At 45.3% G+C, this 27623-nt stretch overlaps 2 protein-coding genes and 1 non-coding gene across 3 annotated transcripts in view; 1 reads left to right on the top strand and 2 right to left on the bottom strand.

The window, feature by feature from the left end:
* Positions 1 to 17188, bottom strand: part of ACO2 (aconitase 2) — a 45803-nt gene extending 28615 nt beyond the window's left edge. Inside the window, exon 1 of the mRNA XM_069586111.1 lies at positions 16858 to 17188. Coding sequence (XP_069442212.1) covers positions 16858 to 16893 — 36 coding nt within the window. The 5' untranslated portion in view covers positions 16894 to 17188. The remainder of the gene's footprint in view (positions 1 to 16857) is intronic.
* Positions 13052 to 13123, bottom strand: TRNAS-GGA (transfer RNA serine (anticodon GGA)). Its single transcript has one exon. It is a non-coding gene; the product is annotated as a tRNA-Ser (tRNA).
* Positions 17024 to 26358, top strand: PHF5A (PHD finger protein 5A). Its single transcript, XM_069586113.1, has 4 exons — positions 17024 to 17479; positions 17911 to 17934; positions 18430 to 18596; positions 25682 to 26358. The coding sequence occupies exons 1-4, from the start codon at positions 17428 to 17430 to the stop codon at positions 25769 to 25771; spliced, it is 333 nt and encodes a 110-aa protein (XP_069442214.1). The 5' UTR covers positions 17024 to 17427; the 3' UTR covers positions 25772 to 26358.
* Positions 26359 to 27623: the final 1265 nt, after the last annotated feature.

Here is a 27623-nt window from a genome sequence, read left to right as displayed (position 1 = left end):
ACTAATTCCCCAAAGGCCTAGGGGAAAGCATAGCAACATCACAACAGATTTATCTGCATCAAGGAAGAAAACCCCCAGGGCTCAGGTCTTTCTGGAGCAGCCACAGCCTTCGCCCTTTGTTCACAGATGTGCACATGTGCACACATCAAATGCAACCCAGTATAGTGTCACAGAAAGCAAGCCAGATTCAGAACACTCCAGTGATGACTAGCTCCCTGCCTGGTCAAACTATTTTAAAATAATTATTAAACAGGGAAAATAATCCCTGTCATTTAACAAACAATGAACATGTTCCTAGATCCCAAAAACTGTCTCTGAGTGGTTTCCAAACTTCAAGGTCCGTGAACAAAATTCTTTGTGGTAAACATACCAGGCTGTTGCTAGGAGGCAACTGGCAGCCTCAGTTGCTGGGGGTGGGGTGGGGTAGGGTCATTGTCTCCGCACACCTGTATGCTCTTTGCTACAGACTCCTGAAGGGAGCTTAGTTGTACCACACTGGACTCTAGACCACCACAATGCTCTCCCTCAAGACCAGAAGTTGGTGGGATGCGACAGACGTGGAAACAGACAGCGTGGCAGTATGTCAGGGTAGCTGCTGTATACAGGGGTCAGCGAAGTTAGGAAAAGACAACGGCGAAGCGAAAAGGATGCTGAGACCTCCTTGAGGCTCAAACAAGATCATGTTTGGTTTTAAATCAAAAACACTGGCTACAGATGCAAAAGTCAAACAGAGAATGAGTGATTTGCCCCAAATCGAATGCCGTTTGTGGAGAGTCATCAGGGAAGGAAGAAGTCATTCAAAGTCCGTTGTAGTATCCTAGCAACATCCAAATATTGGCCACAAGATGTTCTGGGCTGAAAGGACCCTTTGCAGAGAGGACTTTTCAGTTTTGACTGAAGACACACAGGCACAAAATACACTTTATGGTGTGATCCAGCAGCAGGTACTTGACAGCGCATGTAACTCAAAAGTGTCACACCTGACATATGCAATGTATACTGACAGTTTTTATTCTCTAATTATTTTCAGTGTGGTAAAATACACAGGCGCACATAAAATTTACCACTGTAACTGTTAAATGTACAAGTCAGTGTGCAGCCATCACCACGGTCTCGTTCCAGGACTTCTCCACCACCCGAAGCGAGCGGCTGCTCCTCCTCTCCACCCTCCCTGTCCCAGCAGCTGGCAGTTACTGATCTGCTGTTTCTATGGATTTGTCTATCGCAGCTATTTATTATAAACGAAATCATACAATAGGTGGCCTTCTGGGTCAGGCTTTTTCCATTTAGCTTTCTGTATTATTTTTTTGAAAGTAACTTGCACCCCATTAATTTCATGATCCAGTAACAGGTCAATACAGGCAGTTTGAAAGTACTTCCTTAACGCAGCCTTTTTGGCACCAGAGACTGGTTCATGGAAGACAATGTTTCTACAGGATAGTTTAGGGATGACTCAAATGCATTACATTTATTGTGAACTTTATTTCTATTATTATTACATCAGTTCCACCTCAGATCATTAGGCATTAGATCCCTGAGGTTGGGGACTCCTTTCAATTAAAAATATCAAGTTACGTAACGCATGCTGATGGATGTTAACGAGACTTACTGTGGTCATCATTTTGCAATACATACATATCTATAATCATGTTGTATATATGAAACTATTGGAAAGTTGTATGTCAAGTGTAACTCAAATTTTTAAAATGTTACTTACAAACATCAAAGCCAAACAACGAGGGACCGCCACCGCGGGCATCTGCATTCCTAGATCCTCTGCAGCGTTCTACCTCCTGCACCAGCGGCCCCCACCTCAGCCCACCTACTAGGTAGGTGCCTGTCCACACACAAATATCCACCGGGAAAATGGGATAAATAAAGACGACGTAACAAGTTTTTTATTTTTTCAGTCAAATTTATTACACTTAAAACACATCCCTTGTTGAGCCTTCCTATATCTTTGATGTTAAAAAGGTCCTTTAAGGAAATAATGGTGACAGTAGAGGGTGATTTGATGGGCTTTTTGGTTCGGTTTGCTGTTGTTTTGGTGTCCTTACTTTAAAAAATTTAAAACTTGTAACCTCAGGTTGATCCCTTCAATTCCATGTGTACACTTTGGTGCCCCCTATCATGCAACTTTCCCAGAACAAAAGTGTCTTTGGAGGACACTGAAGAAGTAAGATACAAGGAGGAGGAAAAGGCTAGGTTTTAATATTACCCCTATTATCTCAGCAGCAGCCAGAAATCTGAGAAATGATAAGCAGGGTTGACTCTGGTGAAAAACATCTATCTTCACTGTCATCCTCCCTGTCTCCCCCCCTCCTACCACCAAACTTTACCATCTGTTTACTCACTCTGCCCATCTATCAACTGGTTAGAGTGATTATGGGTGCCAGGCACTGTTCCGGGCACTGAGGATACAACCCTGAATAAAATGTTTCAGTGCTCCCTGCCCTCTTGGGACTGACATTCCGGGAGGTTAAGGGGGGAGGGGAGACAGTCAAGTAGAGACAGAGAAACAAGCACAATCTCAGTCAGACATTAGTAAGCGTCACCAGAGAGAAGGGAGCAGAGCAACGGGAGAGTGAACCAGGGAAGTGGGGAGAGGTGCAACTCAAAGGAGGATAGTTAGGAAGAGCTGCGTGAGGCGGCGTTCTACCGACAGGCTGTGCTCACAAACTGGCCAAGAAAGCATGAGAGGTAGGTCAAGAATGCCACTGAGGTTTTGGGCCTGAGTAACTGGAAAAATGGAGCTGCTATACACTGAAATCGGGAAGGTAACAGGAAGGGCTGGTTTGGGGTGAGCCTGGGAGTCTGCCTGTCTGACCCCCAAGTGGAGAGGTCAAGTAGGCAGCTGGATTTTCATTTTAGGTCCCTTCCCTCTAGAACTAGGCTAATAAATGGTCCATCTGGAAGCAGATTATCAGAACCCAAGGTGACCCCAGACCACCAAGTATCTTTTATTCACCTGGCAGATGAAGAGTGTCTCAGGTCACACATACCTAGTTAATAGCAGTCTGGGGGTTTCCCTGGCAGTCCAGTAGTTCAGACTTCTACTTCTAATGTAGGAGGTCCAAGTTTGATCCCTGATTGGGGAATTAAGATCCTACGCACTGCGTGACACAGCAAAACAAACACACACATCCAGCAGTTTGAAGCAGAACTCAAGTCACTTAATTTGCAAGTCAAAACTTTTTCCACCATACTACCTCTCCCTAATTAAAACTGCAGTAGTCCTAATTCATTAAACACATATTTATCCAGCCTCAGACTTTGTGCTGGGCTTCCCTAGTGGCTCAAACAGTGAAGGAGATGCCTGCAATGCCGGAGACCCGGGTTTGATCCCTGGGTTGGGAAGATCCCCTGAAGAAGGGCATGGCAACCCACTCCAGTCTTCTTGCCTGGAGAATCCCCACAGACAGAGGAGCCTGGTGGGCTATAGTCCATGGCGTTGCAAAGAGTCAGACACGACTGAAGCGACTAAGCACAAACACAAGACTCTGTGCTATGGTGCTTGAATTAATAAGATAAGCAAGACAAGACACAGTCCCTCCCACAGGTGAGCTCACAGTTTGGTGGAGAAGACAGATATCAAGTCAGATATCACTCATGAGACCATGGAAGCAATGACGTAAGTGCTGTGAAAGAAAGGTGAGGCAGCTACAGCATTAAGCTGGAGAGCCCAATCCAGGCGGGGGAAAGGCTTTTTCCAAGAAAGTGATCTTTCATCTGAGAACTGAAACATGACTAGGAACTAGTCAAGCAAATAAAGTGTGGTTTAGGAGAAGGAATTCAGGGAACCTAGCAGGCAGAGAGAGCAGCAGGTGCAAATTCCCCTTGGCAGGAAAGCACTTGGTAGTTGAAAAAAGAAAGAGAAAGCCAGCTTGGCTGGAGCAAAGGGCAGTGGAGAGGGCAGAAGATAGAGCTAAGAGGTAAAGTAGAGCCAGGCACCGAAAAGGACCTTGCAGATCCATGAGGAAAGGCCCCCAGCAACCCTGACTAAAGCCTCTCTTCATCTTGGTGGAATACCTGGTGAAACATCTCGGAACACCAGAGGGCAGAAGGCTTCTAAAGGAGCTCTGAAGTCATCTCCCACTTGACTCCTTACCTCCCTGGGAGGCAGTCATGAGACAGTTTCTCCTCGCCTCCCAGGGACCTGCTGAGGTATGGAGCTTTCTGCCCTGGACTCTTTAGACTAGAACTGCAGAATACAGACCCGTTCAGTGGTGCCAGGCCGCCACGGCTCTCGGTTCAGTCCTCAGCTCCTTGTGTTCCGGTGTGTGGCCCTTTTCAGCGTATGCAACTAGAGCCCAGGGAGCTGGCACCTTCAGCTTGTTCTTCTTCTCATTCTGTATCTAAGTAACAAACTGTCTGAATATGAAAGGGATTCACTGCACCTTTATTGATCAAGCAGTCAGGCCTTGGTCTCTTCTTATAAGTATGTATGAACTTTACAGTAGGACATGTTAAACATTTAACTTGATCCTAAAAGTAATGGGAAGCCATCGAAGCAGGATTATAACTGCCTTAAAAAAATAAAAAGTCACTGTGGCTGCCACGTAGATAATGCACTCAAGGGGGCCAAAGCAGGTTGACAGTGGCTTATCATGTAACCTACTTACGTCCCATGAGCACATTTGTATTTTCACACTTGAGCATCTATCCTGTGCCAGTCAGCAGGACACGGATACCAAGAAGAGTAAGACAGTCCCTACACTTACATAGTCTGGCCACAATCAGCATGTCAGTGCACCCACTGTGACCTGCAGGAAGAAGGAAACACACACGAGGGGCAGGAGTACAGCAGAGGGAACAATGAACTCTCCTGGGCAAGCCTCCACTGAGCAGGGCCGTGGAGGGTTTGCAAGGCACTCAGAGGACAGTTAGCATGTAAGATGATACAGAATCGTCAAGCGAAGCGAGCAGGAGCTAGAAATCACCCAAAATGGTGCGAAGTAAAAGACAAAGCAGGCAGTGGTGGAGGGTCAGGCCAGACACCCAGGAGGGCCAAGGAGGCTGAATTAAGACCTGCGGTTTATTTACCCAGTGAAAAGAACTTAGATACAGCTCAAAGGCCCAGCTCCACCATTTACTAGCTGTGTGCTGTCAAGCCAAGGATTCACCTTCGAACCCAGCTTTCTCTTTTGAAGTTTTTATTGGGGTAGCAGTCATGTACAGATGTGAGAGTTAGACCATGAAGAAGACTGAGTGCTGAAGAACTGATGCTTTCGAATTGTGGTGCTGGAGAAGACTCTTAGGAGAGTCCCTTGGACAAGAGATCAAGCTAGTCAATCCTAAAGGAAATCAACCTTGAATAGTTGGAAGGTCAGCTGCAGAAGCTGAAGCTCCAATGCCTGGCCACCTGATGTGATGAGCTGATTCACTGGAAAAGACCCTGACGCTGGGAGAGACTGAAGGCTATTTATTAAATAGCTTTTACTAGAGGTTTTCCTCCCATTTAAAAAAGTAGGACATGTTTCTTGGAGAAAATTTAGAAAACACAAAATTTTATAACTCCTTGAAGATCATCCAGAAATACCTACCACCACCACCCCTCCACCAGACTCCCCGGCCTGATGCCAGGTACCCTGTGGAATTCAATACTCGGTGATTCCCAGAAGGGCACTAAACACCAGTCCACGCTGAATCCACATCTCCTCACAACCCCTAGGACCAGGGTACCCACTGAACCCAAACTGAACGGGTGCCACAGCTGAGGTGTCTCAGCAAAGACAATGGCAATAATAATAATTACTAGTAGCAGCAGTAAGGGTTATGTGGATGAACAGCCCTAATGTATATGAGCCCCATTTAACAGATGAGGAACTTAAGGGCTGGAGGAGGATAGTAACTCACCCAAGGTCTTGCAGATACGCCAGCATTCAAAGACAGCCTGGCTCTAAGCCTAAACACCGAAACCTCCAAGTACCAAGTGAACCCTGGCAACTTTAAGTACTGAGTTGGACACAAATGAATTAAAGAAATCAAATAACATCAAAATGGAATAGATGCCAAACTGTTAACAGCAGCTATCCCTGGAGAGTGAAATTATGGACAGTTTTTTGTATTTAGGTAATCTGAACCTTTAACACTGTACATGGATTAATTTTAGAATCAGAAGAAAACCTACAGAAATATAAATTGTAAATACATTATTATTAAACATTTTTAATTTTAATTACAAATTTTTAGAAACTTTACAAGGAAATCTATCAAAATGTTAATGGTAGTTATCTCCAGGTGGGGTGGGTTATCTCTGGGTATTATGAATAATTACAGGTAATTTTTATGGTATTCTTTATACTTCTGTATTTTCCAAGCTTCCTAAATAGGTATCTTTATAAATAAGAAAAAAAAAAGGTAAGAAATTAATTCTACCTTAAAAATAGCTATTACTGAGTCTTATAACATTTGACCACTGTGGCTGGAGGATAAGTAGTCCAGATCAGTATTATTTAAAGAAGGAAGATGACTTGGGTATATTAAAAAAAATTATTGGGGTTTTGTCTTCGTTTTCTCAATCCAAAAGAAAAACATAATGCTTGGTTCAACCTAGCCCCACGGTCATTCCAGCGATCATCCATTGGCCATCCACTCAGATGTCACAACAATTAGGAAATGGGAAAATGTTTTCCCCACACTTGAAGTCCAAGTCCCAGGCCGTGTGAAATTCTCATGAGTAAGTACCAGGCCCTTATCTAGAACAGATACTTCCAGATAAGCCCTCAACCTCCATTTTCTCAGGAACTAGGAAGTCGAGGGCAGCCTCAAGGCAGAAAACCTCTCTTCAGCAACCTCTACAGAGCCCGGATTCAACCTGATTATTCTAAGGAGCTCATATGCTTCCAGAAAGCCTATTCCACTACTAGACAGTTCTAACACTTAACAACCAATGCATCTCACGCTGAACTGAAACCCACCTCCTTCCTATCAGGCAATGGAAACCAGGGCTCAAATCCCAGCTCTGTCCCTGACAAGTGGCGTGATGCCGTGTGGTTTTGCTGAACCCCTCTAATGCTGCGGGGGTTATTAAAGGAGAGCACCCACGTAAAAGCAGCCAGCCCAGTCACCGACACACTTCCTAGCCCTGTCCTTTGGAACCAGATCAAACGAGCTTAGTCACTCCTCCACGCTTCAGCCCTTCAAATCACTGAAAACCATGACCATGTCTTCTCCATTCTAAGCACTCCTATAGTATTTCCTTGCTACAAAACTCCATCCACTTGGGTGGGAGTCTCCCCTCAGGGTGACCAGAAAGCCCTTGGATCTGTTTTGGAGTAAACAGCAACAGCTGACCCACAGTTTCAGGACAGTGTCTCTTATAACCCTGGCTGGACAGAGCTCAGCCTCCCTAACCGCCCTGAAGATGCAGAGGTTCAGTGACAGCAAGTGGCCTGCCCAAGGTCACATGGCTGGGAACCTGCTGAGCCGTGCCCTTCTCAGCGTGCTTACAGACAATGTCTCCCAACCTCAGGCCCGGCAGCCAGGTGGGCTCAGTCCTCCAGGGGGCTCAGTGTCTCTGGTGGAATCTGGCTTCCTGGTCTGACCGTGCCCTCTCCTCTGCTGGCTGGGATATGAACCTCCAGGGCTCCTAGGGGTGAGGGAAGCTCTCCTGATCTTGTGCTTAACTGACACAGAACAAACTCTGAAGGAAGGACTATAACCCAAGTGGACCCGCCAGGGAATCACTAAGAAATAAAATGAAACGAACCAACAAAACTGTGAGGCAGGACCACAAAGGTTATCTTATGTCACCTTCCCAACAACTGGGCCGAGTGGGAGTGTCATAGGTCATTTTGTCTTCTGTTTTAAGGGTAAAACAGACTCTGACAGGTGAGAAGGTAGACTGCACTAAGAGCTAAGCTCTACGAGGGCAGAAGGCCTGTCCCATGTGGTCACCACGACAGGCTCAGAGTTTAGGACACAGAGTCCAGGACACCAACGCTTGATGATGAGATGGATGAAGGCAGAACCATGATTTGAACACAGGCTCTTCATCTTGCTTTCCAATTCAAGTTGTGAGCGTCTCTGGCAGAGGCTGTGCAGAGACTCCGTGCCTGTTCACAGAGCCAAAGCATGGGGGAGGCTGGCTGGGCCAGTCTGACCTCCGTCCACACTGCGAAGCACGCCACACGCCAGCTGCCTCAGGGAACCATGTGTCAGAGGGCGCTACAGCCCAGAGCAAGCGGAGGAGAAGGTGGCAGAGCTGTCCAAACAGGCCGGGATCCTGGAGCAGCCTGGTCTCTGAAGGCAGCTGCTTCCGCAGGAGACAGAGACGTCGCCGGCCCCATCTGGCCCGCCCAGTGCCACTGCAACAATGCTGCAGCCCCAGAGTCTAGCCACAGGGAAGGCATCCGCTCTAGAGCTGGAGGGGCCCGGCCCAGAACCTCAGCTCCCCTAGCTGTGGGGCCTCAGACCAGAGTCTTCACTTCTCTGAGCCTCTGCTTCCTTTTCTGTAAAACTGGTGTAAAAGAGCAGAGGTTTTGTGAGGATTGGAAACAATGTGTGTGCTAAGTCGCTTCCCTCGCATCTGACTCTGCAACCCTACAGACTGTAGCCCACCAGGTTCCGCTGCCCATGGGATTCTCCAGGAAAGAATACTGGAGTGGGTTGCCATGCCCTCCTCCAGGGGATCTTCCTGACCCAGGAATCGAACCCAGGTCTCTCACATCTCCTGCACTGACAGGAGAAGGCTTTACCACTAGCACCACCTGGGAAGCCCAGAAACAATGTATTGTTTGTAAATGTAGCAGAAAAAAATAAGTGTGGAATGATAAATATAAAATTCCTATCAGTGGTTGCCTCTGGGAACCAGAACTGGGAGAAGGAAAGAGAGCTTTTTTAAACACAGTCTTCTTTAAGGAAAAAATATATGGAAAACACAGAGCTCAGCAGCTGGGTTCCTGGCAGGCATTCAATAAATGTAAGCTGCTGTTCCTCATTTCTCCTGGGAGGAGTTGCTGCCTCTCACATACATCCTGCCTACATGTTAAGAGAAAGAACATGACCTGCTGTTTCCGACCATGCCCTCTGCCCCCCTCCCAGCTGTCAAAGCAGGTCCCTCCCAGCCCCAGAGCAGGTCCCAAGCCCCAGGATAGCACATCTCAGAATTGAAAAGGTCCCATCTATCCACCCATTCTGCCCCTGAATGCCTGAGAGACCCTTTCTGGCAGTGGGGAACGCACTACCACAGGAGGCCACCCGTTTCATCAGCAAGATGCCCTCAAGGTCTCAGGAAGGGAAAGACTCTTGGTTCCTCTGACCATAACCCTCAATGGCCTTTAGCCTCACAGCTCTTAGCAACCAGCTCTTCCTGGCAGGGAAGCCTCAAGTGAGGCTCTGTCTAGGTGAGCAATGCAGGAATGCACGTCAGTCAGCACCTTCCTTAAGAAGCGTCATCTCTCCACATCTCTGCTGCTTCTAACAACTGTCTCCCACTCCTGGTAGGAGAATGTCTGGCAACCCTCCTAAGACTCCCAAGCTTAACAACTCCCTCCTATCCCTAGGCAATCAATGAGCTTGGTTGCTATGCAACAGGCAGGCACAAAAGTGATGCAGTCCTTTTCAGAGGCTTGGGAAGGGGGAGGGAGCCATGTCTATCCAAGACACAGCCTCTAAATGGGGTCCAAGGCAGTAGGGGTTCCTTTAAGAAGTCAGCTGATATATTCACTCATCTGCCTAATTCTCCTTTGCTGGCATCTGAAGCAGACTCCAGGCACACCATGAACTGCATATAAATTCTGAGCCCTGGTCTGGCCCCTACCGCCCATCCTGGGGCAATAGTTTCCTCTGAAAGCTCGACAGGCAGCCTGTGAGGCTGACCCACATCTCTGGGCCCTGCCTCTCAAGCTCTGCTGGTATTTGGGGCAGGAGGCAATCACGGCCTCAAACATCTCCACATCCCAACAGGACACGAAGCCAACCGAACTGTGTCCCCTCCATCTAGCCTACTCTGCAGAGATCCAGTTTCTACTTGCTATACTCAGGGGAGTCCTCTGGGGAAACAGTTTGACTGAAGGGTAAAAACCCTGAGTTCTGCAGTCAAAATCTGGCTCAGCTGCATACTAGTTGTGACCTTGGGCAGGCCATTTAACCAACTGGGGTCTGTTTAACTGTTTCACTTCTCCAGCCCTCCTTTCCTTGGCCACATACAAAGATTTAAAACTAGTTAATTTCCGAAACTCTGCAAGGCTGATGACACCTACATCTTAGGTTGTTGTGAAGGTCAAGTGAGGCAGTGTTTGTCCAACAAGACCTAGTTCAGTGACGAGTACAGCTCAGTATCAGCATCTTCTAAGTGCCAAGGGTGCGGTGGGGCAGACTGAACATGCCATCACTCAAGCAAGTAGGACGGGCCGGCATGGACTTAGCTCCACCTAGCATGCCCCCACCCTCCTCGCTTCAGCACAAGCTATTACAGTTGCTAAGACGCAGTTTCTTCCTCACCAGCACAGAAGCTCATTCACAGGCCAGGCCCTTTAAATAAGCTCTGTAGTTCTCTCAGTGAGCAGTGGCAACACAACAGTAACACCAGTGTCCAGCTGAAGGTGAAGTGCCCAGCAACAGAGCACAGAAGTGTAGGAGCTGAAGGAGCTCCTGAGGCCTCGTTGGGCCCCCCACAACCGGCCACAGAATTAAAGCTCCCACTGAGAAACTGTCTCAACTTCTGCTGGGTGAAAACAGAAATGCTCCTCACTGGGCCTAAATTCCCCAAGGAACTTAATCTTTATTGATGGAAATACTGCAAATGTTATTCTAGAGCTCGCCTTCTCAATGCTGCCCTTCAACTTAGAAAATTAAAAAACAGGAATCCGTGTTCATTTGCTCCTCTTCTCCCAACTCTCTTAGAGCCATACCCAAAAGATTTTCCTGCACTAGTACTACACACCCAGTATCCACGGCCACTACAGAAGGAGCAAGCAGTTTCACTAGAGCCACTCTTTATTTTTTAGGCCGTACCTCACAGTGTGCGGGATCTTAGTTCCTGGACCAGGGACGGAATTCGGGCCCAGAGCAGTGAAAGCACAGAGTCTTGACCTCTGGACCGCCAAGGAAGTCCCAAGGCTCTTTTTAGACATATGAGTTGAAGATAAACGCTGGGCAATGGGGGCTGCAGACCATCTGGAGGAGTGGAGACACAGACTAACTCTCACCAAGTGCCCATATATCCTGCGTCAACTTCCCCCAAACACTTCATACACACAGTCCCACCTAATACTCACGATCGCCCAGAGACAGAAGGTACAGTGTCCATTTTATAGATGAAGAAACTGAGGCTCTGGAACTTAGCTACTTTTCCCAGGGCCACACAGCAACGTTGCTACCTTTTCCTTTGACCCAGGCTTTGCACAATGAATCCAAGAAAAAATCATTCTCCCTGCCTTTTCGGATCCACTAAATAAAGAAGAGCTTCCACAGGTTCATTCTAGAATAATCTAGGGAAAAAAAAAAAATCTGTCCTTTGTCTCAATATTAGAAAAGGCCTATTTTTAAAATAACATTAGAAACTATTCAAAAATCTTTATAGTCCATAAAGAACCTTCCAAATATTACCAGGTCTTCAGGACCATTCTAAAAATGGACTGTAGTCCACCTGGCTCCTCTGTCCATAGAATTCTCCAGGCAGGAATACTGGAGTGGGTTGCCATTTCCTTCTCCCGGGGATCATCCTGACCCAAGGATCGAACCTGGGTCTCTTGCATTGCAGGTGGATTCTTTATCATCTGAACCACCAGGGAAAACCAAGTGTTTAAAGAGCTTTCCAACATTACTAGGTCTTCAGGAGCCTTCTCAATCAGAGGGTAGCTATGAATTGTCCCATTTTGCAGATGTGTAACCAGAGAGCTACAGGGGGTTGAGGCCTTGCTTGAAGCCACATGGTAAGAATGGGTTAGAGGAAGTCTCCTAAGATTCCTGATATCCTATGTGCTGCCTTTTTTCGTTTTATTTTTATTTAAAAAATTGTTTTCTCCTAGTTTTATCGATATAACTGACATAGCTGTGTAGGTTTTAAGGTGTACAGCATAATGATTTTACTTACACAATGAAATAATTACCACATTAAGTTTAGTGAACATCCATCTACCTCATTTAGATACAAAATCAAATAAATGGAGACATATCTTTTTTCCTTGTGATGAAAACTCTTAGAGTTTACTCTTGGCAACTTTCATATACAACATACAGTGGTGTTAATTATACTCACCATGTACATTACATCCCTAGTACTTAGTTATAACTATAAACCTTTGCACCTTTTGACAACTTTCATCCAGTTCTCCCCGCCCCCCTCCCCCAATGCAGCCGCCCTGCAGTCCCTCCTCTTCTTCATGCTGAGGGGCGCAGAGCCCACCACTGCTTTCCAAACCACATGCTGGGAAAACAAGGGGTGTCAAAGACCACCAGGGCCGATGAAGACAAGACTGCTCAAGCACCAGTACTCATACAGCCTGAATGATCCCTCTCACTTATAAATCAAATCCTGTCACCTCACCATTTAAAATCTTCCAGTGGATTTTCATTACACTTGGAGTAAAACCCAATTTCCTTACCAGATCCAACAGGACCCTGGCTCCTGCCACTTGCTCAGACCTTCCTCACATCACCTCAGCCACACTGGCCTTATTTCTTATCCTCAGATCCGTCTCAGGTGCTTTGCACATACTGCTCCTTCCCCTCCTACTTTGGGCCCTTCCCAAAATCCTGAAGGGCTGTCTTCTTATCAATCAGCTCAAATGCTACCTCTTCTGAGAAGCCTTCCCCAACCACTCCAGTCAAAAGCTATGCCACAACCTCACCTCTACTCTCTTGACCACACTATCCTGTATCTTCATTGTCTTACTTCACAGCTGAATTTTCTTGCCCACTTGTTTGTCTCCCCAGAACTACAATACAAGCCCCACTATTCCTGTTGATCATTACTCTCTCAGTGTAAAATAGAGATCGTGTCGTGAAGTCACTCAGTCGTGTCCGACTCTGCGACCCCATGGACTGTAGGGATTCTCCAGCTAAGAGTACTGGGGTGGGTTGTCATTTCCTTCTCCAGCGAATCCTCCCAACCCAGGGATCGAACCCGGGTCTCCTGCATTCCAGGCAGACGCTTTAACCTCTGAGCCACCAGGGAAGCCCCTAACAATTAAATGTGAAGTGAAAGTTGCTCAGTCTTGTGCGACTCTGCAACCCCATGGACTATATAGTCCATGGAATTCTCCAGGCCAGAATACTGGAGTGGGTAGCCTTTCCCTTCTCCAAGGGGATCTTCCCAACCCAGGGATCAAACCCAGGTCTCCCACATTGCAGGCGGATTCTCTACCAGCTGAGCCACAAGGGAAGCCCAGAATAGAGATAGGCACATAGTAAGTGTTCAATAAATGTTTTAGGAACAGGCTGTTCAAAAGGCAATGGTGTGCTCCCCTCATCCTCAAGATTCTACTCACTCTGCCCAAATTTCAGATTGGAAGTTTACTCATCTGTTCATCCATTCACTTAATTCAAACCAACAACTAACTACTGGTCACCTGAGAAGGTACCACAGTGAATAGGGAACCAGAACGATGTATTTCCCAATTCAAAGCAAGATTTTTGTTTTTAACGTGGCACTTTACAGAGGCACTTTTAACACCTGCAAATGTGTCAGATTTCTTTGTAGTTAACAGACTCTTCAGATTTACATGCAAGAAGTTACATAACTTCCGCAAGGTCACATGGTGAGAACTCAGCATCCCAGTATCTCAAGGCAAAACCAAAGACTAAAATGTATCTGGAAGTGTCCACCCCCTTTTATTTTCGATCCATGGTCATTTACACGAAAGTTAATTTTAAAAACTGGAGAATAGACATGGTTTTTCAAAAATTTCACTTCCATTTCCTACACTTTATTTCTATCTTTCTACCTGGTAGCAGGTATCAAACAATACAAACCTTTGTGGAGCACTGTTCTCTGGTTATTGACCATTAATGGTACCCTGTTTGACAGGCTGAGTCTTGATGGCAAAGGGAACCAGTGGTATGGTGCAGGTGCTGGGACCTCAAGCTTGTGAGTCAGAAAGTACCAGATTCAAAGCACATCCACTAACAACTAGTGATAAGGCCCTAGACAAGCTTATTTTAATTTAAGCAACAAATACTTATATAGCTCTTTTAGATGCAAGCAGGGTTCTAAGTGGGCTTCCCTGGTGGCTCAGAAGTTAAAGCGTCTGCCTGGAATGCAGGAGACCTGGGTTCAATCCCTGGGTTGGGAAGATCCCCTGGAGAAGGAAATGGCAACCCACTCCAGTACTCTTGCCTGGAGAATCCCATGGAGGGAGGAGCCTGGTAGGCTACAGTCCATGGGGCTGCAAAGAGTTGGACACGACTGAGCGACTTCACGACACGACAACGAGGGTTCTAAGTACTTTGCAACTATGATTACTAGATAAAACAGATGTACTATTATCCATATCTTACAGGTAAGGAACAGGCACAGAGAGGGGAAGTAACTTGCCCAAAGCCACAGCTAGTGCGTCTCAGAGTCAGCATTAAAGTAAGACAGTGGATGCCAGAATCTACACTCTTAGCCATTACACTGTGTTTCTGCTCTGCTCCTATTTCTTCATCTATAACACAGGGTTAATAAATCTGTGATATCTCACAGGGTCATGCGAGGCTACTGGCACACAGTTAAGTTAAATGTTAGCTGCTCTTAGTGGTAGTAGTAATTGCCATCACCTTTGGTCCAGTCAAGGTTCAATCAAGGTCTGCCCAAAATACTTCAGCTGAGAAAGATCTCCAAGATCCTCTGCAGTAGAATATGTTAGAATATAGTGGAAGTTCCATGAGAACAGGAATTGTCTGCTCTTTCTGCTTCTCGTTGTCTCCGGAGGAAGCAGAGGGTACTCAGTTAATATGCGGTAAATAAACTGCATGCATGGACAGGGTTCTGTCATACAACAACTAAGGTAGTACCATCACTTCTCAAATGTAGCTAAACATAAAAGAGGTAAATTTACCAACTTTTTAGAGAACAGTGGAAGCTGGCCATTACTTAAGACAGCCTGGCTAATAGCAGACAGTGTGGTACAATGCTGTTCATTCATCTTAGCTAAATGCAGAAACAAGGAGACCCAGGCTCTCAAGGTCTTGGAGTGTCTATCTATAAAAGAAGAAGGTGGACAACATGATGACCATAAACAAATATATTCTTTCTCATTGCTTTGTAACAATTATTGTAACAATATGAATGGAAACTGATCACCAAGTACTCACTAAACGTTTGTCAATGAACATAATTTCCAAACGACAGATGGAAGAAACTGGGATCCAGTTTCCGAGTTCAAGGTCACTTAGATGGGTTAGCATATGGGTTAACATGGAAGAGTTCAGCTCTCTTCCTATGCGCATCTAATGCTCATGCTTTCCAAGATTCTTTGTGATATCAGTTCTTTCTTCCAAGCTCAACAAATCTGTAATAATTCACCTTATCAAACAACCTTATATAACCTCACTAGATCATGTGACAGCAGGATCAGGAAGAAACAACTATTTCACGTTGTTAACCTGGAGAATCAAAGTACCTAAAGAGACAATTACGCCAAATCCCGTTTCTGCCAGAACTGAGAGACCGTAAGTATAAATAACATAAATGAGGACTTCACTTTAAAAGGTTTAAATTTAAGCAATGTGACTTAATAAATAACTTCTGGTAACACAAAACTTTTTGAGGGTACAGTACATCTTCTTCAAACCTGTAAGCAGAGTTGGCTACTTGATCCAAAGTAGATGCACAGGTTAAATGTAAAAAGTTGCACAGAATGTCCACAAATGCTTGCTTCCTTTATTTTTATTAAAATACACGCTTGACATTGAACCTTTGTGTGTAACACCACCTTCCTAGGGTTGTCAAGTTAGGAGTGAAAAAGCCATCTGGCAGTCACAGTCAATTTTCTAGATGGTTCATAACAGGACTGTCAAGGTCAAACTGTTGATTCTTTTACCACCCCATCTAGTAATTGAAAAGCAATTGAAAGTGGGCTCAAAATACTCCATTCTGGTACTCTCACAAATACAAATGTCAGCTCCAGGATCACACTCTGGCTCAAAAAGTTCTGAGGGCAGGGTGACAGGAACAAAGAGAACAGCGGGGTAGTAGGGCAGATGCTAACGCCACAGCACTTGGGTAACACTCAGAGCAGGAACTTTTACCTAGCAGTTTCATCACCTATCAAATGAGAATAATCATCCTACCAAATGATCATATAAATTAAGCGATATGATGAGGAATGGTCTTGCAATCTGTGCAAAGGTGAGACTACTGTTATCATTACTAATTACTACGGCTGGGGACGGAAGGTCCCCTCGAACTCTTGGCTGTATGTTCTGCAGGATCCCCTCAAGATGGAATATAGTTTTTTTCTCCAGACTTCGGGTTTGACAACGATTGATGCACTTGCCTAGCAAGTCTCCGCTGCTGAGAGATGAGAAGTGAGGCCTTCGGGTTCTGGGCCTAGCGGGCTCGACAACCACCGCGCCCCCCCAGTCACCTTGTCCTCACCTTGAGGAACAGAAAACAAAACTCTATGGGGTAGAAAGTGAGGTCCACGAAAACGAGAAAGAGGTGCCTCCACTCTTCACCTAGCTGCCGCTTCTTAGACCCAAGCTTCCAGCTGGGCGGGGACAGAGCAGAGAGAGAGCTGACAGAGCCAGGGACGCCTTGACCTCGGGCGCCGGAGGAGCGAGCGTGGGTGCTGGCCCCGCGACAGGGACAGGTACACGAAAAGCCGGCCGGAGGTCGGGCCTGCCTCGTCTTGCCTCGCCCACAGCCGCAATCACAGGAGGAGGCACCCCGCCCCCGCGAACCCAGAGGGCCCTCAGTTCGCTCACCTGCAGCCGGGACACCAGTAGGCTGTAAGGCGCCATTTTGTGCACTGACAAAGATGAGGTCGCTTGAAAGTGACGTGCCACTCAGCGTATTTAAAGCCTTCAGGCTGGGGGCGTGGCCTGAAGAGAAACGCGGCCTCGTGAAGGCTGGGCTTCGGCCGAGGCGCCTACTTCTGCGAGCGCCTTGGGCGGAGTTCCCGAGTGAGGACTCGAAAGGGGAGAGGACAAAACTACAAAAAAACACTTAAGGAAGTAGATGCCGGGCAAGAGATGTCTTATCGAAGTGAAAATTTCACCTTTGTACTTTGCAATTTGCCTCTCCCATTCTAGTTCTGGAAAGATTGTGATTTTTTTTTTTAAATAACTTTCATACACCTGCCAGGACCTGACCCCCGTTAGGACGGAAACCTGGCTTTGAAATTTGATCTCGCGAGAACCAGCGGGGCTTGGTGCAAAGCGTATAAACGCTGACGGACGTCTAGAGAACCAATCACGGCGACCAAGAGGCAGGAGCAACGGAGGTTAAAGGTCGGACGGAAGTTCTGTAAGCTTCCGGTGGTTTGAGAGGGAGCTATGGCTAAGCATCACCCGGACTTGATCTTTTGCCGCAAGCAGGCTGGTGTTGGTGAGGCAGCCTTCTGCCCCCGGCTCTCTTGGTGGGAATGGTATTAGGACCTAAGAGGTCCGGGGTTCCCGTCACTTGCTTAGGGTCTTGCCCGGGAGGCGCCACGTTTCCCGCCTCTAGGTTGAAAGTGCAGGAGCGCGCGCGTTTGCGGTCTCTTGATGAAAAGAGGGCGGGGGCTCGCGTGCTGGGAGCCGGAGGCAGGCTGCCGGAATGGGGCTGGGAGAAATTCTTAGTTTGCGCAGGACCTGTGAGGGGCTTCAGGAGGCTCTGGATTTGGTTCGGATTGAAGTTTAAGAGGATAAGATGGATAGATCCCCTCAGGGCTCACTGCAGTCGCTGCTCCTGTCTCCACCGCAAGCTCGAAGATGTTTGTCCCCTCTTCGTCAAAACTTTAATCCTAATTGTGCTCTTTACCGTCTTTTATCTTGCAGCCATTGGAAGACTGTGTGAAAAGTGTGAGTGGAACACGCCTCCCCAATTAGCCCACCTGGCCCACTCAGTTTCTGTAGAGCAAGCAAACGAGCATTTTCAGCGGTGGCACTAGGAGGACTTGGAGTAGACGTGACCCAAAGAATGTCAACACAGTGCCAGGCTGCAACTAAAGGCCACCACCCTCACTCCAGCTTGCACGTTTTAGACACTAGGTTTTGAGAGAATCTTTAGCTTTGGACCAGAGGTAGCATGACCCCATCGACATATACAGCGTTCTGCCAACTAATTTATATAGACGTATCTACCAGGTGCTCCTCTAAGGTCTTTACCCAGTAGTTGATTAACTTTTCCTTTGTGTTGTAGCGATTGAGATGGACACGAGGTAAGTCAGGTTTTGTGATGCCAAAGTAGAGGGTCCTCAAGTCACTGTTAGGAGACTGGTGTAGTCCCCATAGCGGGAGGAGGGCAAAGGACTTGAGGTATTTGCACATGGGTGTAACTCCATTCTCTTCTTATAGGTGATGGCAAGTGTGTGATCTGTGACTCCTATGTGCGTCCTTGCACTCTGGTGCGCATATGCGACGAGTGTAACTATGGCTCTTACCAGGGACGCTGTGTGATCTGTGGAGGCCCTGGAGTTTCAGATGCCTATTATTGTAAGGAATGCACCATCCAGGAGAAAGATGTGAGTATATATAGGAAGCTTTTCATCTGATTTTCCCTTGTGTTTAGTATCACTTTGCCATCCACAGCAAACTGTATGGTCCGTGGATGAATATGTTCATTTAGTCATCTAGGTTATAATTTCTTCAGTGTCTGTGAGCCAAACTGGGTGTAGCCCAACAAAAGGCAGTTATTTTGTATCAAGGACAAAAGTGCAAGAGAAGCAAATTTTGGTCAACACTGGCAATTTCGAAAGCCCTCTATTCCTTTGATGTCTCTCTCATTTTTATTCACAAACAATATCTTTTTTTTTTTTTTTAACTGTGCCACATAGCTTACAGGATCTTGAACCCTGGCCACAGCAGTGAAAACCCAGAATCATAACCATTAGGCCATCAGGAAACTCCCAATATTCTGCATTTTTAAGTCCTTGCATGGTGCAAGGTGTATAATAGCCATTCAGTAATTCTCTTTATTATCATTAAGGACTGTTCAGGTGGATGTATTGACTTCTGAATTTGGGACTATTCAAGTTGATTTCAGCTCTGAGTAGCTAGAGAATACTTTTGCTTTGATTTTTCAGAATTGCTTGGGATTCTGTTTGGACGTTTTTTTCCCCTTAACATTGTATGCTGGCAAATGCAATTGAGCCAGTTGCCAGGATACAATAGAGAGTTATAGATCTGTACCAAAAACAGGTTTCTTGGAGGAGAGGAGGACAACCCATGAATCACCTTCTGTTCTTATGACAGTAAAACAAAGTGTGATACAGTAACAATAGGCTAATATGAGGTATCTGGTTACCTAATCTAGGATAAGACATAAGGCAAAAAAGAAATAAGAAATTCTTTGGCCATGCTGGGCAGCTTTGGGGATCTTAGTTCCCCAACCAGGGGTGGAACCCAGGCCCCCTGCAGTGGAAATGCAGAATCCTAACCACTGAACTGCCAGCGAATTCCCAAAAGATAAATAATTCTTTATATTCCCTTTTACAAATAGTAGATAATTAAATATATATATATAGGGCTTCCCAGTTCGCTCAGATGGTAAAGAATCTGCCTGCAGTGTGAGAGACTCGGGTTCATCACAGGCTCAATCCCTGGGTCAGGAAGATCCCCCTTCTATATAGATCTTATCTCCCTTATTCTTCAATAGCTTTGTTAATTAGGGGGTATTATTATCCCCATTTTACAGCCCCTCTCCCAGCTAATAAGTGTCAAGTCCCAAGCTTTCTGACTAAACCTTGTGGTGTCCTTTCATAAGTCTGTGATGTGCCTGTGTTGAAGAGAGACGATTCAGCTACCTCAGAATCTTTGCAGTTAGATTTTGTCTACCTCTAATAAGTGGGACATATTAGAGCAGATAAACCTATTTTTCACACCAGTAAAGTCTTCTGTTATTTAGGGAAGTGAGAACGATCGTAGATAAAGTACCAGAAACATAATTTCAGTTGGTGATTTGAACGTTCTCTCTCTTTTGGGGGGCTGCTCTGGGTCTTGTGGTGTGCAGGGTTACTTGCTCCAAGGTATGGGATCTAGGTTCCCTGACCAAGGATCAAACCCATGTCCCCTGCATTTTTAAACACTGGGCTACCAGGGATGTCCCCGATTTGAACATTCTCTTATCCTAAACTCTGATTTGCGTTTGTCTTTGACTGTCAAATCATACCCTGCTCATGTCTTCCTTTTTCTCTAGCTCTTGGTATGCTGCTGCTGTTTAGTTCACTAAGTTGTGTCTAACTCTTTTGCGACCCCGTAGACTGTAGCCCCGCCACCAGGCTCCTCTGCCCATAGGATTTCCCAGGCAAGAATACTGGGGTGGTTGCCATTTCCTTCTCCAGAGGATCTCCCTGAGCCACCTGGGAAGCCCCAGCTCTTGGTATAGTCCCGGCATATAGTGTAAGTCTGGTCCACATTTTTGTGCTGCTCCTGTAAATCATCTGTAGGAGCTCCTGCTAGAGAGCGTCTGGTACACAGTAGGTGTTGGATGATTACAGTCTATACCATGGTGAGACAATATCAGTGAAAAACAGTACAAGCAAGTCTTAAACTAGCTAAAACTAACCAAAGAATCTATTAAGGACAACACTTTCTTGAATTTTCCATGACTGTAGCTGGAGTTCTTATCTGATACACTTACAGCCAGAGAGTACTTAATAAAGGTTAATTGCTGTCTGATTCGTCTGCATGTGGCAGGTGACCTGATCTCTCCGGATCCTTGTGCCTCATTCTAGATGTCGCCACTTCCCTTACTTCACATTATACAGGAATGTTCTGAGGATATTTGAGATGGCATCTAGCTCGCATTTACTCAGCAATAGTTTCCAAGGAACACAAAACAGTCCAGTGACATGATCCAGCCTCTCAGCCTTACAGATCATGATGTAGATTAAGTGCCCAAGACTTCCCTACACACAAATCTTCCTACAGCCAAAGCAACCCCTCTTACTGCTCTCTTCCAGCCACTTCCATAGTTTATAAGAGAATTAGCCCAGTAAGCTAAGTTAGGTGTTCCCTAGTTTTTTCAAAGCCTCGAGAATACTCGGGGGTCAGGGACAATATCTGTGGGCACTGCTGCCAAAGGACCAATTTGTGGTTTCTTATAATGTGGCATCTTACTGATCTCCCTGTACCCTTGACTCCTTTTACTTAACCATTTTCCGCAACTCTCCCAACCCGATAACAAGAAAAATAGCAACTAGTATTTTTGGAGCTCTTGCTGCATGCCAGGTACTGTGCTGGTCTTTCTTGTCTAAAAGTTGTGCATGATACAGATGAGGAAGTGAATGGCCTAAAGGCAGATTTGGCCCAAGGTCACATGATGAATAAATGGCAGATATGGGATTAGAACCCAGGTCTCTGTAACTCTTTCTCAGCCTTTTTTTTTTGGTGGTTGTTTTTCTTTCTTTCTTTCTTTTTGGGGGGGGAGGGGGTGGTGGTTGTTTTTCATTATCGCCCCTCCACTAAAGGAGAAAGGTTAAAATCCAAATTAAATTTTCTTGGGAATTCCCTGGTGGTCCAGTGGTTAAGACTTTGTGCTTCCACTGTAGGGGACACAGATTTGATCCCTGGTTGAGGAACTAAGATCTCAAATGCCAAAAAACTTTATTTACATTTTCTCCACAACAAGAGGAATTAAAGTTGGATAAGATTTTGTTGGGTAAGGGTGAGCTTCAGATCACACACCACTGTAATGTCAAAGATGTTTTCATCCTTATTGAAGATGCATCAACTAACTCAAAGCACTTACCCTAAACACTCATCATATTTCTCTTCTCAAGATGGTTAAGGATGCACCTCTCTGTCTCATGCTACGTCTACCATTCGCTTCTCCCCATTTAAGTAAACTGCAGAGCAGTTAGATATATAGAAAAGATATGTGATAATTTTCAAAGGTAATTCACAAGTTACCCTTCTCTGCAACTGCCTAAACCTTGTGAAAGTTTTGGGGTTTGCCTCCAGGAAGCTCTGTTACAAAAAACACCAGAGTAGGAGGTAGAAAGCCCAAATTCAGGTCTTGGCTTTGCTACTAAGATACTGTGTGTGGCTTTGAGGAAATCTCACCCTGACCCCCAGCCCACAAAGGGTAGTAGTAATCCCTTTTACCTCCTGGATACATTACTGAGAGCTTCAAGTTTCAAATAGAAAATGTGATGCCCTTGTTAAGATCTCAAACCAGTGTACAGTCTGGTTTTTACCTTGTAGGTATTCATTAAACAGTTGCTGGAAGAATCAGTGTTTCATCTTCTAGTTTCTGTTAATCAAGCAGGCCTTGCCTGCTGTTGGTAATTCTTTGCTACTGATGATAAGAAACGGACGTGTGGACCCATTTTCTATAATCCTGTTTCTGATCTCAAAATTTGTAAATTGCCTTTTCCTGCATTTTGGTTCTGTACGCATTTCCCCATGGTATGTTATATTTTGGTACATAATCAGTGTTGGTTTTTTAAGTATTACTTTATAAAGTCCTGGATTTTCACCAGGTCCGGGGTAATTTTTGTAGCTTGCTTTCGTGCCATAGAAATGGACTTGACGTTCAGCCCTCCTCAGGAAGGAAATCCATAGGCATTGAATTCTCCTTGGTGGTTGGTAATGGAGCCCACCTTAGGCTTCTGGGGATGTTTTAGGGGCTTCCCTAAAGTGGTAAAGAACCTGCCTGCCTATGCAGGAGACATAAGAGACTCAGTTCAATCCATGGGTCAGAAAGATCCCCTGGAGGAGGGCCCGGCAACCCACTCCAGTATTCTTGCCTGGAGAATCCCATGGAGAGAGGAGCCTGGCAGGTTACAGTCCATGGGGTCACATAGAGTTGGACACAACTGAACTGACTTAGCATGCACACATGGGGATGTTTTCACAGACATATTTAGTATAATGGAAAGAAGCATTTGGCAGTCTAGTGTCTACTTTTTTGTGTGTGAAATTATAGAAATTAAGTGGCCATGCAACGTGTACACTCAATTCAAGCTGTAGCTGCCTAAAATAAAAGCTCCCTATGCTCACAATGGGGAAATTTGTTACCCTCTGGGAGGACTGAGAAAGGCTGAAATTTGTATCAGGCATACAGTTGCTAAAAGAGCTACTGGCACCAGGCAGACATTTGCAGGTTGTTTTTAATATACTCCCTAGCTCAGCTCACGAATACTCTGTACCGTCCTTGAGGTTTTCTTAAACGTCGTTTTCATGGTCTCCATTCACAGGCACATTTACAAAAGCCAGCCAGTGCACACATCCTCACTTTTCACAGTATTGTTAGAATTTGGGAACAACCACTAGACCCACAGGACATGTAGAAAATAAAAACAGGAGTTTAGGCAAGAAAATAGGAAATTTATGTCAGTGAGAAAATGCCATAAAAACCAAAGAGCTAATCTAAAACATTGGTTTTCCGATGTTTTTTTCAACTTTTTAACACGTGGAGTTCTATCTTCAAAGAAGCCGTGGGTGTGTTAGGTTGGACCATTATGAAATTGCTGCTATTTGTTTTGGGCAATTTCTTATAATTTATTAAAGGCTGGCTATATGCCAGGTGTTGTTCTAAGTACATTTATTGATTCTTAACTCTGTAAGGTAGGTTCTACCATTGTAGTAATTTAATAATATGACTAAAAAGAGACATAAAGAGGGTAATAACTTCTCAGAATTCAGGTGGGCTGTCTCCCGAGCCTACATTCGTAATATGAGTGAGAACATAGCTGTACAGATCAGGGGATGAGTCCTGCAGTCACCTGGCACCTCTCAGGACTCTAGGGCTCTATAAATACAGTTTGTAAACATTGACCTGAACCAGTCATCTTATTTTATAGTTGGATATGAATCCAGACAGAAGTGGCTTGCCCAGTCATGCAAGTCAGTGAGGCATAGTAAACCTGAACAGGCTGTCGTCATACTGCAGAATCTCATAGCATCCCTAAAGGGCTTCGAGCACTCTTGTGTCTAGTAGCAGGCTATCTTGGGTCAGGAGAGGCAGTTCTTCTGACATTTGTACCAAGATTCCCAGTACAGATTACGTGGCTTACTTGAGCTCACCTAGCACCTAGCACTGGTGGGGCTGGGCTCCCCACAGCCTGGCTCCCTCAGCACACTGAGCTCCACAGACGGTAGTTCTCAATGTAATACATGGTACTGGATTGATCAAAAAGTTCTTGAGGTTTTCCATTACTTTTGTTTGTGTTTTAGTTTATTTTTGGCTATGCTGGGTCTTTCTGCTGTGCACAGGCTTTCTCTTGCTGCAGCAAGTAGGACCTGCTTTGCGTTGTGGTGCGTGGGCTTTTCCTTGCAGTGGCTTCTCTGTGTGGCTTCACACAGGCTCCAGGTGCCAGGCATCAATGGCTGTAATGCAGGGGCTTAGTTCTCACCCAGCATGGGGGTTCTTCTCGGATCAGAGATCAGACCAGTGTCCACTGCATTGCAAGGCGGGCTCTTAACCACTGGAAGAGCCACATAACCATGTGGCTTTTTACAGTGTTGGTATCAGTCCCCCAAAAAAGAAATCAGCTGAATTAGAAGTAAGTTGTCTGAGGACTGGAGTCATTCATTCATTCATTCCATAGCCCAATGTCAAGCAACTACCTTTGACATGGACATTTAATAAAATCATCAGATCTAGGAAGGCTTCTTCAGGTAGTAATTCCCCTAGTTTTCTTCCCATCATCCCAAATCAACTGATGGAGCCATCATCCCTGCAAAACACAGTTTCCCAGGGGCTTCACTGAAACCACTCAAGCTTACAAAATGGCCAGGGGAGCCTGACATTGCAAATCAGAGTATGGACTGTCAACAGCGATCTCTAGCACAGGAGCACTCTTCTCCCAAGACCGTGTGGCAAGTGAATTAATAAGGACACATCAAACTTAGTATTCTCCTATGATACTTAAAATATAAGGTACTATTTCCTAAAGTCTTCAGTTTTTTTCCCTTGGTATTCTCTCCTTTCTTGGGATGGTGAAAGAAAGCTGAAGAGCTTGATCTGTAGATGATTGTTACCATTTCCTAGCTCTCACTTGGAGAAAATCCTTTGAACACCTTAAAGAGTTTTGTTTATTTTTGGGGGCCACACATCATGTGGGATCTTAGTTCCCCAACCAGGGATCAAACCCATGCTCGATTCATTGGAAGCACAGCCTTAGCCATTGGGCTATCAGGGAAGTTCACCTTAAAGTGTTTAAGATTTTGCCTCCACTATATCATATTAGCAACAGAAGTGGGCTAAGAATCCAGCATTCTAAGTGCAGGCTACTGGATAGATGGCAAATTCTAGGTGCTTAATAAATACTTGATTGATCAAATAGGATAACTGAACTGGTAAGATGAATGGCTGAACCATTAATCCAAAAGTTATTTTTATTTTAGTGTGAAAGTCACTCAGTCACATCTGACTCTTTGCAGCCCCATGGACTATACAGTCTGTGGAATTCTCCAGGCCAGTATATTGGAGTGGGAGCCTTGCCCTTCTCCAGAGGATCTTCCCAACCCAGGTATCGAAGCCAGGCCTCCCGCGTTGCAGGCAGATTCTTTACCAGCTGAGCCACAAGGGAAGCCCAGATTTTTATCTTAGATTCCTTTCAAGTCAAGCTCAGAGACTTTTAACAACTTTTCTGTTTTCCAGAGAGATGGTTGCCCAAAGATTGTCAATTTGGGAAGCTCTAAGACAGATCTCTTCTATGAACGCAAAAAATATGGCTTCAAGAAGAGGTGATTGGTGGGCTGCCTCTTCCCCCCATCAAACTGCTGCAGCTGCCGAAAGAAATGCCTACCACTGCCAGCAGAAAGGAAGCGGAGCGCAGAGCATCACCTGAATCTGCCTGTTAGCACAGGGCACCTTACCACTGTCTCCTCTCACCTGGACCTGGTAGGAATGGAAGAAAGATTCTTCGCAGAGCACTCTGGCAGACTATATCAGAAAAATTGATAGATTAGTTCATGGTATTCCTTAAATTCTAGAAGCAAGGATGTGTTATCCACATCAAGAATTTCTTCATACCAAAAGCTTCTAAATATATGTCATTTATTTAGACATAGAAATAATATGTCATTTCCGTCTTCTATTTGAAGAGCCAGCTGTGAAGCTACCTGCAGTGAAAAGCGTGTTCTTAGAGAATCTCTGATGGCAGTTGTCCTAATATCTGCAGTGTTGGGGGGGGCCAGCAGAACAATAAATGTGGGCATTTCATCTTGTAACCTTTACCAGGTGGTGCTGGTTCATGTTATTTTTGTTCTAAAAAATTGGAAACCCTTTTTCTTGCTGTTATATTAATAAAGTAGGTGTTTATTTTCTGGTTTTCAGCCCCTTCCCAATTTAATTTTAACTAGGAATTTTAGTCACCTAGAAATTTGTGATTCAAAATAGAGGTATTGGGATTAACTAAGCACCTTGTTCTCTTATTACTACTGTAATTCAAAACCACTCATGCCTTTTATGATAAGTAAATCGAAGTTATTTTTAGAAACATCGCTTTTTCCTTCCTGCCCAACTTGAATTTTGAACTGAAGAGGTGGCTTCCAGTAATGGTGAAGGGAGTGAGACAAAACGTATTCAAATCAATGAGTTAGGAAGACTGAACTTGATTGACTTTTTTTCGTAAAGTACATATATATACTCACATTCAGGATGTAAGGGAGGGACCACCCTGGTGGTCCAGTGCAGGGGGTGTGGGTTCAATTCCTGGTCAGGGAAATAAGATTCCACATGCTGTGGGTGTGGCCAAAAAAAAAGGATGTGAACGGATGTGTGATTTAAGTAAAATTAACTTTAGATGTATCCTACCCTAACTTAACCATCTGTACTTTTTGTCTGCTAGAGGCAATAAGTTATCCGGAGAAGGCATATTCATAACCGGAGACTTCCAGTCAAGTAAGCCTTTAAGATAATGGATTTGAAAGAGCTTCTAAGTCCTGCAGGATCCAGGGACCTGGCCCAAGGTCACATTGCAACTTAGTGGCAGAGCTAAAGGAAGAGATGAGTCTTCTGACATCTGTTGGAGTTTTGTGTTGAATGTATACTTGCTTATTTGTGATGTATTGAATGTCCAAAACAGAATTAGGATAATCTCTGCCTTCAAGGAATTTAGTGACTGAGCTTAACAGAAACAGCTCAGTGCAACTCGGGCTGCACAAAGCAAGGGCCTAGCGAGAGGCACCTCAGGAAGGCTAGAGGAAGTTCATAGCCATAGGACTGTCGTGAGGACTCCTTTCAGTTCCTCAAATGGCTGCTTTCCCTCCTGCTTCTGTTCTTTTTACCTGTAAAACTCTGTTCTGCTTCTGCTCAGCTAACTCCTACTCATCCTTCAGACCTTAGCTAAGTATTTCCTTAAAGATGCCTCATTCAACCCCCAATCAAAGTCCCTCTTGTCATACTCGTACATATCACCATGAGCATTTTTTTTCTAGCATTTGGTGATACTATCATCTATAAGGCTGTGTTCCATGATGGCAGGCAACAAGTCTGTTGTGTCCAGCATGTAGCAGGTACTCAGTGTTGAATGAATAATCGAAGTCATAGAAACCAAGTAATAAACTGGGCTTTGAAGGCCACATTGGAACCTCCCAGC

Source organism: Ovis canadensis, chromosome 3 (genome assembly GCF_042477335.2).
Source record: "Ovis canadensis isolate MfBH-ARS-UI-01 breed Bighorn chromosome 3, ARS-UI_OviCan_v2, whole genome shotgun sequence".
Taxonomy (NCBI): domain Eukaryota; kingdom Metazoa; phylum Chordata; class Mammalia; order Artiodactyla; family Bovidae; genus Ovis; species Ovis canadensis.
Note: the sequence above shows the minus strand (reverse complement) of the source record. Positions and strands in the feature narration are given on the sequence as shown.

What these genes read in the sequence shown, in the direction of transcription:
- PHF5A (XM_069586113.1), top strand. Translation starts at nt 17,428, where the DNA reads ATGGCTAAGCATCACCCGGACTTGATCTTTTGCCGCAAGCAGGCTGGT. An exon ending in CCGCAAGCAGGCTGGTGTTG is followed by an intron (nt 17,480 to 17,910) that starts GTGAGGCAGCCT and finishes TTTATCTTGCAG; the next exon opens with CCATTGGAAGACTGTGTGAA. An exon ending in TGGAAGACTGTGTGAAAAGT is followed by an intron (nt 17,935 to 18,429) that starts GTGAGTGGAACA and finishes CTCTTCTTATAG; the next exon opens with GTGATGGCAAGTGTGTGATC.